At 40.2% G+C, this 15,676-nt stretch overlaps 1 protein-coding gene across 1 annotated transcript in view; it reads left to right on the top strand.

Moving 5' to 3' along the window:
* The window catches only part of Pou6f2 (POU class 6 homeobox 2), a 468,024-nt gene that overhangs the window by 94,527 nt on the left and 357,821 nt on the right, over nt 1-15,676 (top strand). The window contains exon 2 of the mRNA XM_057787835.1: nt 15,017-15,188. Within this exon, the coding sequence (XP_057643818.1) occupies nt 15,017-15,188 (172 nt within the window). The remainder of the gene's footprint in view (nt 1-15,016; nt 15,189-15,676) is intronic.

Below are 15,676 nucleotides of genomic sequence, written 5' to 3'. Positions count from 1 at the left end.
TCCCAAGTCCTCACCTTAGCCCAGAGGCCCCATATGAGCTGTTGACCACTGCCAACTCTTGGTCCCCAGAGGGTACCCCAAATTTCCCAGGACACAGTCTTTTTTCCTGTGATATTAACATGTCAATTCTTCCAGTCTCTGTGGTTTCTGCCCAAGGATCCATTCCTGTGAGACAATGATAGTCACTAAGTACATTTGTACTAGTAGATGCAGCCAAATGTAGGTCAAAACAATTTTTGAATGTGTTTATAGGGTCAGCAAAATGGTTCAGTGTGTAAAGGTGCTTGCTGCTAAACCTGATGACGTGCGGTCACTCACAGATTCCATCATCTCTGGTTCTCACATGGTGGACGGAGAGAACCAACTCTCACACCTTGCTTTCTGATATCTTTGTGTGACCATGCTTACACACACACACACACACACACCACAATTAGTAAGTAAATGTTAAAAAAAATTAGACGTGTTTGTAACAAATTATGCATTTTTGTCCTTGTCCTCATTCCTTAAAAAAACGCAGCTTAACCATTTGCATAGCATTTACACTGTACCAGATAATCTTCTAAAAAAGCTAGAACTGATTTAAGAACAGCAGATTATGTTTAGGCTAAAGACTGACAATTTTTTTTTTCTATAGATAAGATTTTTCCATAGAGCCCAGACTATTCTGGAACTCGCTCTGTAGACCAGGCTAGTCTTAAACTCAGGGATCAGTCTGCCTCTGCCTCCTGACTTCTGGCATTAAAAGCCTGCACCACCACTGCCAAGCTCAAAGACTTTGCCTCTGAGAAGTTTTTCTTGGACCTTGCCCAGCACAGATTTGGCTTTGCTCTTAGCTTTCTTTACTACCCTTCACTGTGATGTTTCTTTAATTATTTACTTGACTTTTATTAGTACTCCTTACTATAAATTTAGCAGCAAAGGGCTCTGAACTCTATGTCTTGCTTAGTGATACACACCTGTCATATGCAGAAGGGAGTGATATGTAATATTTACAGATATGTATTTTTAATAACTAACATTAAGACACTACCAGCATCAAAGTTAAATAAATAAAATAAATTCCATAATATCTTTATGAGAACAAATCAAACTGTTTTTCTCTGGATTTTTAGAAACGTATCTGATGTTTTAAAACCCACTGTAATTGGCTGGATGCATTTAAATTTAAAAAAAAACTTGTAAATTCATTCCTTAGTTTGTCTAAATGCTAATTTGAATTTTCTTTATAGCTTATTTTAATCAACATTTTCTTGATGATTTGTTGGATGCATAGGTATGATTAGTTTTGCTTGGCACATGAGGAAACAGTGGCCACAGGTCCAAAGGCCAAAAGCAAGCCTCTGGAGTGCCCCCCATCATGGGAGTCCAATAGTGGGTACAGAGGAAGCTGGTGCCTGAACCCTTGGAGCTGAAGCGTGCGAAACAGTAGGAGAAATGATATCCCACTTCTCATTTGTTCTGCACAGGAAACAGGAAACTTTTTAGGCAAAGAGCATGTGTATGCGGGAGTCCAGTACAAGTATCTAAGAGCTGTTGACTGAGCGCCCTCAACACTACTGTATCTACTACAGCAGAGACTACCTAATGTATTGACAAACGGAACCCTTTTCTGGTATTTACCAGTCAGCAAAATATGTGGTGGTAGCAAATCTTTCTTGATCTTTCCTTTCCCCACCCCTGCAGTCTTCAGAACAACAGTTGGAAGTAATGAACTCAATAGATATCTGTTGGATTTCATCAGTTTTTGTCTTAAGCAGACCCTGGTTTTTAAGCCGTCTTCCATTTCAGAGGTTAGAGGTTAAAAGACATACTTAAATCAGTCTATTTATCATTTGAGTTGGGGGGAAATCTGCAAAATAATTTTTGACAGGGGTTAAGAAAGCTAGCCAGTGAGGTGGGGATAACCTGTAAAACACAAGCCACCCAGCTCATGGACTTGTGAGAGCCCAGAGAAGAGATTTAGATAATCTTTCCAATCATTCTCCCTTCTTCCCCACCCCCATCTCCTTGGAATTATGTTATCTCTGCTTCTCTTAAAAGCTCAGAAGCCTTTTGAATTGGGGCAGCATTCAAAGAACAGTCAAGGGTCACCCTTGGAATATTAAAGGAGAGTGGATTACCCGGAGAGGGAGGGCAAAGAAATGCTGGGGCTGGATTCTGCCATGTGCAGGCTGAAGGGAAAGAGAGGAAGCCCACTAACTGGGCTGAAAGAAGGGGGGACGCAGCTAGGAGCAGCCCCATGAATAGTCTCAGCAGGCTGTGTCAGGCTGGGGTGGGGGGAACATTATTTAAATCAATTAGGCAACGAATGGCCTTTTGAACAAAATAGGATAACTCTTTAAAGAACATAGAAATGTCAAACTTATAAAATAAAATTAAAAGCCAGATACAGTCTTAATTTGGAGATAAAATTCTATGGAATTTACAGTCCTCTGACAGTTACTTATTCCTTAAAATAATACACCTTTAGGATTTATGGAGTAAATTCCTTCTCAAAGGACTTCAGAGTAATTTAGTTAAAAAAAAAAACCTAACAGGTTTTTGACCTTTCTTTCATTTTTTATAGATATCGATTCTTGTTTTTGTTTTTCAAATAAAATCAATGCCTATTTAGGAGGGGCTTGGTGTGTGCCCCACACGCTCCTGATGTTTGGAGTAGGAAGACCCAAAGGCAGGCTGGCCCCTTAGCAGTGGTTACTGACTGATTTATTTTTGTGTATGTGTAGGGAGTAGATCAGAGTCTCTCTGAAAATATAACGAAGGCTAAGGAGCTCCCTTTACTAAGGTACCCAAACTCTCACACCTTGTCAGAGGGCAGGAAACAAAGAGCACAGAACAAGCAATAGAGAAATCTCTTTTATTACTAGGCAGTCAGAGTGGTCTAAGCGCTATTTGAATTATTTATTTAATCTGTAAACGCATCCCATGCGGCATATGCTATTATTACCCCCATTTTCTTCCCAGGGAATTGGAGGCTCAGGGATGTAAGTCCTAGCTCCAAGCCCTGCAGAGAGCAGGTGACCTCATGCCTGAACACAGGCTGCTGCTGGTCCCAGTGTCCAGACACTCACCCCTGGCACCATGGGACTGGAAAGTGGGGACCCCAAGATCCCCAAGGAAAGCTGACTACAGAGAGAGCTCACTGTAGACCGGTGGGTGTTTGTGCACAAATTTGACCAGGTCACCCTAGATACTTTATTGCTACATGACACAAAAATCATCTCCACAGTTTCACAACACCAGAATGTGAATAGCATATTCTATGGTTTACAGTGCACAGCAGGGCGTCCAACAGGGAAGGTAGATCAGCACCTAGCATATTACACAGAAATTTGGACCCAATTCACAATGGACACACGGAAGTTTTGAACTGGATTTTTAGGAATATTAATTGGTCAGCAGGGGGCAGGATGGATTTTTCTATTTATTTACAGAAATCAGAAACAAAGGAAAACAGATATTTTGTAAAAAGAAAAAGTTTTAACTCGGTATCTTTGTCATTCAGAATGGAAGGATGAACTTAGAGGCACTCATGTATTTAAACTACTTATTAAAATGATAGAATTAGAAATTTTATATAAAATCAAGCTTCAAATACCTGTGTGTATTTCTATGAACAACTCCTCGGTGACTGAGGAGGCTGGGAGGACAGTTGGTGCGATGAACTTCCTGTGCCAGGTAGATTTTTCTAGAGAGAAACCAGGTAGACAGAACTTAGAGTCTGACCCACAGGAAAGGAGCCCTTTGTTCCGATGGGCCATTCTGAGCCCTGCAGCCCTCACTTTGATGCCCAGTCTGAAGGCAGCTCTTCTCTCACGTCCCTCCTTCCTGTCCCCCCTCTTGCTTCCTTCACTATTAGTGAATCAATCAAAACCCGATGTAACTGGGAGCGTAGTTTGTATCAGACACATTGCTCAGTACTGAGGATTCTGCCTGCTCAGGATTAACCAATAGAAAATTTATCATGATTTTACCACATCTGAGATGCAACACGGGAGGCTGGAGAGAGAGCTCAGTAGTGAGGAGAGTGTATTGTCTTAGAAAAGGTTCTGAGTTCGGTTTCTAGCACCCCTGTTTGGCAGCTCACAACTTCTTCTAATTCCAGCTTTTAGGGAATTCAACACCTTCTTTTAGCTTCCATGGGTATCCGTGTGCACATGTGCATGTCTGTGCGTGGATACACTCCTGTGCCACATACTGTCTGTGCACACTAATGTACCAGTGCCTCAAAGAAGGCAAATCCATACTTGAGAGTTGGTCTAGTGTATTACCCTATGCATGCGTGCTCATGGACATGCACACACATACACATAGACATGCACACAAACACACACACATGCATACAATTAACTAAGAATAAAATATCTTAGAGGTGTAATGTGGGCAGGTCTAGTAAAAGATTTCTTTGAGTATCCTGAAGACTTCACATAAAACATGATGGAGGAATTACTTTCAATTAATAAAGAAAACTGCTTGGCCCTGATAGGACAGAAAATTAGATAGGCGGAGTAAACAGAACAGAATGCTGGGAGAAAGAAGCTGAGTCAGGAGTCGCCATGATTCTCCCACTCCAGACAGATGCAGGTTAAGATTCTCCCTGGTAAGCCAGCTCGTGGTACTACACAGAATATTAGAAATGGGTTAGATCAATATGTAAGAGCTAGCCAATAAGAGACTAGAACTAATGGGCCAGGCAGTGTTCAAAAGAATACAGTTTCCGTGTAATTATTTCGGGGCATAAGCTAGCCATGTGGGCGGCTGGGTGCTGGGGACGCAGCCCCGCCGCCTCTTATTACTACAGAGTGGCACCCAACGTGCTAATGAACTCCACGTAAAACCTGAGAGGGCTTAAAAAGGACTCAGAGAGAATTTAAGACAGCCTTTTGCTGTTTCTGGGTTGCGTGCCGCAAAGAAATCGTCCTGACTCAGCAGCAGGAAAAAACTGGCTGTTTTAAAATGCCGGCTTTCTGGGCTGTGCCGCCATCGCGATCTCTGTCTGGCTCCTGCGGGAGACAGAGTCTTTGAACGGGGCATTTGGAGTAAAGTGCTACAGCTTGCTTGATGGCAATGTGGACTGCTTTGTGCCTGGAACTGTGTGTGGCTCAGGGACACCAAATGGCTCTGAGGCAGGAGCGGCTCAACTCCACCATGCTAAACTCTGCTGGTCTCAGGCAGGAACTACCGTAATTACCATAATAACAGCGCAGTTAAGGTTTAAACTGAGCTGGACACAGGTGGTACCGTATTACCCCTACATGGTGCAACTTAAGTTTTTAAGAACTGCTTAACATTTTAAGAAATGCTCCTGGAAAAAAAAAATTACAGATTCACAATAAAACAGATTCAGACATAAAAGACCTCTATGGGTCACAGTGTAGGATGAATGTACGTAGGCTTGAGAGAGAAAAAATACATATAGAGAGAGAATAAAGTTAATGCCCTTAAAAAAGGGGGATAAAGTCTTTAAAGAGACAGAGTACAGATAGTTATAGATTAAAAGAAATAAAGAAAAATAAGCCACGTAAAAATGGAAAATTCACAGAGAGTCTGGATTCTTTGTATTATTGTGTTTTCTTTAAAATTTTTGACTGTAAAGGAGCTAAGTGCAGAGAGACATTTCATTATATGGGCTGCCAAGCTAAACCAGAATGGATATAAGGGTATTATGATTTCAGAATATGGGTCTAAGGATATGATGCCTTGGAGAGGGTCTTCTTTTGTTTTCACAGAGGATAAGACTCTGTGGATTGCGTCTATCCCGATATGGTATGATAGACCACGCCCTCCTGAAAGGTTGCTGTGAACACCTTCAAAAAATTACTTCATTCAACTGCCGACTGAGATGACCCTGACACACAGGTTACACCATGAAAGATCTGAATACAGCGCCCCCATTCAGCAGGAAGCAGTTTGGAGAGAAAAAAACTGCGCCCATATTCCCAAATATTGTTTATGAATATTCTTCTACATTTAAAGGGGGATATGATATAGGTATGAATAATTTGCATTGGTATAGATTTTAAGATCAATTTTGTTATATGTATATGTATTTCTGATCTTGATTAAGGTATTGTGATTGTGTAGTTCATTTAAAAATGTAATGTATAATTAGGAAATATAGGTTGCTAATGGATAATCATAAATAATAGTCAAGCTTGTAGTCACGTTAGTTAGATTTTCTAGATATATAGAGATATATTTCAACTAGATAGGCATTCTTCATATCTTTCAAAGACTGCAGAATATGGCATTTAATGTTTTAATAACTTAGGGCTTTTCATGATAATGAGACACGTCTGCTCCTGGCAGCACCAATCTACTTCAAGAGGAAGATGGGCATCGAAGAGGCTCCTTATGGAGTTTGATAGCCATTTGGGCAAGAAACTGCTCTTGCCTGGACTGATGCATAAACTGGACACAGAGAACCCACAGAGAGAGGACTGCTGAACTTGCCTAAAGGTGAGATGGTCTTTCGGGGTTCCTGACTCATGAGTCTGCGAGACATTCTGCAAGACACAGCAAAAAGTGACTGAACTGTCTTTGGAATTTCCTGCTTGACGAAAATGTCTGCTGGATACTATGGGCCTGTAGGCTGAAGATGGATGCCACAATGGTACAGAGGAACTTTGGGTGACTGTCCAGGCAGTGAGATGTCTCTGTCATTTCTAGTTTTTGGATCTCTTGTTTGCTTAGGTAATATTATATCCTTCTGGAGTCTTTGATGGAGTTGAAGAATGGTTAGTTATAGTTATAGTTTTCATTAGTTATGATAAAAGATAAAATAGATATAAATATTGTAACTGTAATTCTTGCTTAATAACTGTTCTATGTAATTTTACTATGTTAAAGTTAAAGCCTTTCTTTTTTGTTTAAACAAAAAAAGGGGAAATGATGGAGGAATTACTTTCAATTAATAAAGAAAACTGCTTGGCCCTGATAGGACAGAAAATTAGATAGGCGGAGTAAACAGAACAGAATGCTGGGAGAAAGAAGCTGAGTCAGGAGTCGCCATGATTCTCCCACTCCAGACAGATGCAGGTTAAGATTCTCCCTGGTAAGCCAGCTCGTGGTACTACACAGAATATTAGAAATGGGTTAGATCAATATGTAAGAGCTAGCCAATAAGAGACTAGAACTAATGGGCCAGGCAGTGTTCAAAAGAATACAGTTTCCGTGTAATTATTTCGGGGCATAAGCTAGCCATGTGGGCGGCTGGGTGCTGGGGACGCAGCCCCGCCGCTCCTATTACAACAAAAACAGATGAGAGGAATCAGTTTAGTTTTAAAAACAAAATGCGCAGTTCAGTTGTCCTGACTCTCCTTGAGGTCCTAAAGGTAAATCTCTGAAAAATCTTAAAACTTCTCAGTCCTTGTTTTGGAAATCCCAGACTCAAGATCAGATTTTCCAATTCTGAGAGAAGACTGTTATTCACCTTTGCAAAAGTTACAGATGTTGAACACACATAGTGCACACCCACAAACACATACACAAAAGTTACAGATGTTGAACACACATAGTGCATACCCACAAACACATACACAAAAGTTACAGATGTTGAACACACATAGTGCACACCCACAAACACATACACAAAAGTTACAGATGTTGAACACACATAGTGCACACCCACAAACACATACACACATCTGCTAGAGATTTTAAGATGTTATAAATAAATTTTAGTTAGAGCAGAGCTTGAATGATTTCTTTTTGAAACCCTTTAACAGCCGTCCACTCTAATGACTAAATGTAAATTCATGTTCCTCAGAGTTGTATTTTGGTTGAGGCTTCGTGCCTATTTGAAGCCGTGAGATTATAAAGATTATGTGAATACAGGGTAGGTGTGTGCAGTGTCGATACTGCTACAAACCCCATTACCTAAAGCTCCAATCCAGACAAGCCAGATTGAACTCTTATTGATGCTTTTACATGAGGCAGCAGAAATCGAATTGATGGTGCTATTAGGTTGTCAATATCAGTGTCTTCCTCTCTTCCCAGATAAGTAGGCATGAAGCATTGTCCATACAGTCATATTAGCTTCCAATGGGCCAAGACACTATAGAAGTCCAAGGTGACGTTCTAGATGAGGCATGTCCAACTGCAGTTTTGTAGAACTGATGGAATCTTATTTGTCTAATAATTATGTTGTTATCTCAGCCTACACACTCAGGTGGATGGAGTTTTGCTTATTGCCTCACTTGTGATTAGTTACAGCTGTGTTTAGTGATGCCCTCTTGAACTGAGTTTGAGTTACCCCCAGAGTATAAGCAGTTAGGAGTATGTGACACTATGGTACCTGGAGAAGGACAGAGAGTCTAGGAGGAAGGGGCAGTCACTTACGTATCTGAGGTTCAACTAGCGAAAAGCAATGCTTAAGCTGGTCATATGTTAAACTCACCCCTGGTAAGTGAAATGTCATAGTTAGACACAAAAGCAACCAGATAATATGTTGTCTTGTCTTTTCATTTCATATGATTCTGGAAATTGATCTTAATCAAATAGTGCCTGGATAAAATGTTGAAGATTTGCCTGGATAAAATGTTGAAGATAAAGAGGAAGTGGCAAGCAGTGTCCTACCCAGGGTATGTTCCCAACAGAGGCACTAGATTTTATCAATTTTTTGAAGGCTCTTGTTGAGAGAAGTAATCGCTGACATTGCTGATGCTTAGGAAACGAGGGCCTTGGAAGGAAGAAGAGAATCCACTATGGTAAATAGAGTCTCCTCCTCCTTCAGCAGCAGTGACTGCTACTCCAAACAAAAGGCAGAGAGAGATATTAACCCAGGCTAGTGGCTTTATATGGACAGCAGTATTGTAGAAAACAGTCTACAATACACTCTACTCTTCAAATGTATTGTATGTATTGTATATTTGAGTATCACAATATTTCCAAGGAGATATAGAACATCATTTTGAAAAGCAAACTAAGATTAAAGAGACAAGAGGTTCACTCATGGTCCTGCAGATCATTAGTATAAATGTTAGGGACATCCACAATAATCCCCTTCATATTTAGAAAACCACTATATGTGTCCAACATTTCTCTGAATTTTGAGTGCCTTGTTGGGTTTCCACAGAGTACTTACATATTTGGGGATAGAATTAGGAAAATTTCAGCATTCTAACTATAATGGAATCGAGGTAAAAGGTGAGAATTGTGATTGTTGACTAGAGAAAAGAATTCCAGATTCAGGTCAACATTTCTGTGTGAATTACTGAGGGACCTTCAAGAGCACGTGTGGAGTTTTTGTGAAGTTTGTTATGATGCAAATTTCTGCTGAGTATTGGTTGAAACTATGGCATTTCCTGCTTTTCTCAAAATTGATCCTTTTATAAACATAAGAAATTATATTTGAAATTAAATAGTGACAGATAAATGTGTGGCATATCTGATTTTCCTAATATTCAAGATTTTCCAATTTTCAAAATTACGTACTTAGGAAACATAAAAATAATATAAAAGAGTATCTATTGTTCAAGGTTAGCTATGTCTTTTTTTTAAGCTATGACTTTTAAAAGTTATTCTTAAGAGGAGGTAATATTGACTGCTTAAAAATTAGAGACTGGTAAACCTTAGGGAGAAAATATTCTTCAATATATTAAATATACTGAGAATTGAACTACTTAAGATGATAATTGATAAAAAAAACCAAGAAAATTTATTTTCTCCATGGCCTAAGTAACACCATGTACTCTTGATGTAATTACTTCTCCAAACTTGCTATAGTCTGGTCTCTTCCTCTTAATTATTTTCTACTTTTACCACTTTTCTGTGGGAAAATTGTGCACAAAATATGGTGTTGTGTTTACATATTAAACTGAAAGTAGGTAATTTGATCCTATATTAGTTTCCCTACTCTAAATGAAAACACATTTTTGTTTTTGTTTTTTTATTCTTTGAGGCAGGGTTTCTTTGTGTAGCCCTGGCTGTCCTAGCACTTGCTCTGTAGACCAGGCTGGCCTCGAACTCACAGAGATCTGCCTGCTTCTGTCTCCCCAGTGCTGGAATTAAAGGCGTGTGCTACTACTGCCTGGTAGAAACATGTATTTTGTTTTCTTTAAACATAAATAATATTTCTATTGAATTCTGGTGTGGGTAATTTTATCATGCAACCAAAGGAATTTTTCAAGGATTTTTGAGGGCTGCCTAAGTTATTTATATTGTCTCCAAAAGTAACTTCGACTGTCAGTTTCATACTTGATTTGTTTACAAAAATATGCTGGACCTCGCTCAAGTTCTGCGAAGAGGGGTGTGGCTGTTCCCATTGCTTGGCTGCCACTGGGCACGGGTGCTTTGCTGAATTCATAATTTTGCTCTCCTTACTTCTCTGAGTAGAAATTGAGAGTGATTATGCTTCCAAAAATTTTGTCAACTTCTGAAGGTCTTGAGCTGGATTATTCTCTCTCTGTTTACCTGGCATTATTTTTAGCAACCTGGCAAAAGTCCACGCTGAATTCTCCATAGTAATACAGTGTCCTGTAGCCACTCATCAAATAAAACTTGGACAGAAGTGCATTGGAACATCTCTAGTGAGAATTATATTAAATGATAACAGAAATTAGAGTATGATAAGAATGCATTCAACCAATAAAAACTAAGCGGAACAAGGATGTACATCAGGTGGACTTAACTGAACTTCGAGGACTACCCTTGTATCATGGAATATCTTAACTGAACTTCGAGGACTACCGTTGTATCATGGAATATCTTGGACACTAGTGTTTTGTGACAGGCATTTAGAGAAACACTCTCTCATTCCAACCTTTTTATTTCTGAGATAAGAATATAAAGGTTGATAGTGTTTACATGGCGTGCTATGATTATCTAGAGAGGCCACTGAATGCATCTGGGTATCGAACACCTTACAGTGTCCGGTCTCCTATACGGCAGTGTCCCATGTGTTTTGCCCAAGCAGAGCCATCCTGTGGGGAAGAAGATAATACACACAGCCCACTTTGGAATTGCTTGTCTAGGCTTAATGCAAGCCATGGCCATGTTGACTCTTCAATTCCTACTTCAGTCACACTCAGTGGTTACTGGGAAATAGAAAAGGGTCCATCTTCAAGAGCTTGAGATATAGCTTCAAAACTTAGCCATGTGTCTTAGGTTCAGGTCATCCAGCCTTTTTGATCTCGAGTTCTTCATCCATAAAATGTGGGTAATACCTTGCCTCGTGTGTATTACAACAGATACCTCCGAAGGACTTGTCTGACAAAGGCGCTGAGTGAGTGGTTCTTATTCCTTAGGCACACCTGAAGGAGACCTAAATAGGTACTGTGCTGTTTGGATGTTGGGGTACAGTCCTACTGTTCACGTTAGGATATGGTGAAAGTTTCCTTGAAATTTTGCTAATGGAGTAATTTCCATTTTTTAAAAAATTTTCTTATGTCTTACTCTCTAATTTCTTTCTTGTCTTTTCACTATCCTGGCCTCTTGAGTCTCTAGCGACCCTTGTGAGTACCCTATAGTGACATGGGCTATGTCCTGTTCTTGAACCATTGACACTTAAACAAAAGACCACTTTCTCCTACCAGTGTTTATAACCAAATGACAGAGAGGCCTTTATTTCTCCTACTGCAGTGGTAACAACTTAAAGTGGTTAGTATGAACGTTTTATTCATTTTTCACTTTAGCCATTTTTTTTTCATGTTTGTGGCTGTGGAGATCCTTGGCTATTTTGAAGTGATAGCTCTCTTACATTTCTGCCAGCTACTATGTGGGTATGTATTGGAATGTCCTGTCTCCTCTCTGCAGAAATGGTTTTACAGACTACCATAGCACTTGACACAAAGACTGTCTTCTAAGCTCACTGTTACTTGAATGAGACACTCGGTTCCCATAAGTCTGCGCTTAGTGGTTACTGCTTGTGGCACATTTTCAAATAGACCTCCTAGTGGCTGCATTTGTGATTAAAAGCTGTCTGCTCTCTCACTCACTAGGGGTTTGCTATTTAAGTATGTCATGCATGTGCATGTGCGCACGCGCATGTGTGTGTGCACATGCAGAAACATGCACATGCACAAAATCAACTATGTCATTGAAATTGTAAAGTGTTTTGTTAAATGAAAACTCAAATGAGTACTTTAATGACAAGCTGAATTTTCTAAACATCTGTCACGAGAAGCACTACTTGGCAACCTAACCATGTATGAGGTGCAGAAAAGTTATTTAGGAAACTAATGGCCAGTGAATATCCCCCACCGCACAGGACATGCTCTGCACAGATATTTAAGTGCCGGTGAATTTATCAGCTTCATCTCAGCTCTTCAATGGGATTCAGGATTCAATTCTGACCCTTCACAACTAAAGCAGGACAATATTCCTTTTTAAGTCTACCCAGATATTCACTGACACATGAATAGTCCTGTATAGCTTACAGGAATGTATTGCCAACAGAAGTTCACCATCAACACCCCTTAAAAGATATTCAAATAATCAGTGGAATGACAGAGATGGGATGTTTCAAAGGGACAAATCATCTCTTCCTTTAGGTTACAGAATATTCAGCCTTTAAGGAAGTATAAAAAAAATGTTCTAGAATTTAAACCTGGGTTCTTGTATTCTGTGATAAACACACTATAAATACCAGGAGTCTTGTTCCCTTCCCTGTTCTGCCCAGACTATTCACTAAATCGGAACAAAACGCACGCACGCACGTGCACATACACACATACACACACACACACACACACACACACACACACAGAGTCTTCTGTAAATGTACAGAGGAAAATTCTGAGGAAATGTAGAGAATTGCCTGTCTCCTTACTGTTTTGTCAATCTCTCTCTATCCCCCAATGCCAAGTGCTCTAAAATCTAGCCTCCAAACCCAGTGTCTGGGATGCGAATCTATATTTAGATTGACAATACGACCACATTGATTACATTGATTCTATTTCAAATATTTACAATATAGTGAGACAAGCCTAATCTATTTTCTAAAGAGTTCAAGGTAGGTATCAGAGTTTCAGAGGAGGTAACAATGGAGAAATGTTTGTGGTTGCTATCTACAATAATCTGATGTTGACAGAGAGTAGTATTTTATTTAGTAATTAACAGTGTAAAGGGCCGAGGAGCTGTCATGTTGGTTCTTAGGCTCGGGAATGTGATGAAAGATGATATCTGCGATCGCATCCTTTCCACTTGTTTAGGATTGTCAGGATGAGAAATGTCAGCATTATGAAAGCTCAGCTCTGCTCTTGATATGATAAAACCCTTCAAAAGCCAGCCTTTCTCTCTCCCTCATCCCCCTCCTTCCTCGCTCTCTCTGCACTTGCTTTTTTATTTATCCTGTTTTGTTAGATGGCAGAAATATAATTCTTTTCTTTCTTCCTATTATAAGCCACCATTTTTGTTTTATTATATGTTTCACAACCCCTAATGCCCCACTGAAAATTACCTTGTTAAATGACAGTGTTTCAAAGCCATGAATCCTTTCCACCATTCCCTCAGAGGTTTGAAACAGTCAACAGACTGTAAAGAATAAATAATAAAAAAGTATTGATTATTTTGATGACTGTGAGATTCAATTAAGTATTAATTTTGCCCTCCAGTGGACCTATCAAGGTATTCAAAAGGGAGGATTCGGCTCAGCTAAATGCGTTCTGAGTGCTTCAGCCTTAAATAGGGAGAAAATGTGTTTACCTACAGTATTTGAAGAAGAAGTGCATTGATGCACAGAGTCCAATATTTAAGTGCTGTGCAAATTAAGCCCTGGTGACAGTGACATTGTTTTCAGTGGTATGAGTATTGACTAAAGAAGTGCATTTGATGACAGCTTAAACTATTTGTATTGATTAACATTTTCATAGATTATCATGTGTCATATCAAATTCACTTTTCAGGCATGAATACATTAAAAAAAAAACCCACAGGCATACCACAACCAATGTGATGATGGGCAGGGGAGCATGCCGCCCCCACCTGCTCCTGCACGTCACCTGTTTCCTGCTCAGGAACCATTTAGGCATGAACTTGACAATAAATAGCTCCCAGATCACGAAGGAAAAAAGGCAGTTTTTGCTTTGCTTTGCTTCTGCATCTGATATCTGTGCCAAAGCCATCTTAGTTTCCAAGTGGACTAAAGGCTAGATTTGGGGGATATTCCTCCTCATCTTAACATGCCCTTCTGAACGAGCTGAAGATAAAGCCGGGCTAAATTATTGGGGAGAAAAGTTTTGCCTTGTTTTTTTTTTTCTGGAGGTGATTCTTGATTTCTTTTTCTTTAATGCTCTGGGTGCATGATGCTCTAGGTAACTGAATTATTGAAAACAGTTTGTAAGTATTTTCCCACTTCCTTAAAAATGTAAGGCAATTTCTGTATATTTTGTTGTGTACTGTTTGCTTTAAAATGTGCATTTGATTGGGGTCAGCCCCTGTCCCCAGTCTGGGACCCAAGTAGGGTAGAAAACTTCTAAGTGTGCTCGGATTTTACATAAGAAATATCTCTTATTCCACTGAAAGCTTGTAGCGGTCTTTTTTCCCCCTGTCTCTTTTCTCTGCTCTTGGGATAGGGTTTAATTGCTTCTCCCCCAGGGAGAAGGCTTCTTAAAATAGTCCCGTTCCCTCCATAGGGTGCCCCTTCTAAAGAGGTACGTTGCTGGAGTACAAACCAGCACTTTCTTTTTTTCCCCTTTACTGCATTAAAGACAGAACAAGGTGTAAAAAACATCCTTACAAAAGCACATCCCACAATTAAAGCCGTGTTGGTTAGGCTGCTTGCAAAGAAGTTTTTTTTTTTTTTATCCCCCTCCTTCCTTTTCCCTCCGAAGCTCCTGAATCTCTCACATGCTAGTTGAGCTTTAATAGGGTGGGGAGTAATGGAGAACTCATCGAATCTGTAATAGCTCTTCACTTGACTGCAGCCAGCAATAACAGCAGGAGCAGGCAGAGATAAGAGAGAGGAGAGAGGGAGAGTGTGTGTGTGTGGAAGAGAGAGAGGGAGAGGGAGAGAGGACACGCTCTCTAAAGCTGCCACTTTTTTCCTCCCCTTCGCTCTTGCCCCCCATCCTAGGATCCAATGATAGCTGGACAAGTCAGTAAGCCCTTGCTGTCAGCGCGGAGTGAAATGAATGCGGAGTTGAGAGGTGAGGACAAGGCTGCTACTTCAGACAGCGAGCTGAATGAGCCCCTGCTTGCGCCCGTGGAATCAAATGACAGCGAGGACACTCCCAGCAAGCTCTTCGGTAAGTCTGTCTAGGTATTTCATTTCAGTCCTACCATGTTGTCCGGAAGAGCAATCCAGCCACCACCACCCCAGCCCCCCTTTCCTCCTGCTTTCCATTCAATGTTTTTGTAAGTGCTAAAGAGGGGCTTCGCATCCTAGAGGGGCTGAGGGGCCCGAGCCTCTTCAGCTGGCGGGGAGGGATGCCCTCCAAACTTTTTCACCAACAAGGAACTTACTTACTGTCCATTTCGACTTGTCGAGTAGTGTTGCCGTGCCCAGGTTGCAAATTATTCGAACGAAATAGAAGGAAAGAATGAAATGAAAGAACGAAATGGTAATAATAATCAGGAAATCAGTTCCATTGCGAGAATTGGTTAACATTTATTGAATAAATATCGACTCGGTTTCGGGTTGCTTTGCAGCCTTTTGTTACAGGGAAGGAGAGTAAAGAGTTATTATCTGTAGTCAAAAGATGAGTGAGGAGAACTGAAAATGTCAATACAAATC

This window comes from Chionomys nivalis, chromosome 13 (assembly GCF_950005125.1).
Source record: "Chionomys nivalis chromosome 13, mChiNiv1.1, whole genome shotgun sequence".
Lineage (NCBI taxonomy): Eukaryota > Metazoa > Chordata > Mammalia > Rodentia > Cricetidae > Chionomys > Chionomys nivalis.
This window is presented reverse-complemented; position numbering and strand designations above follow the sequence as displayed.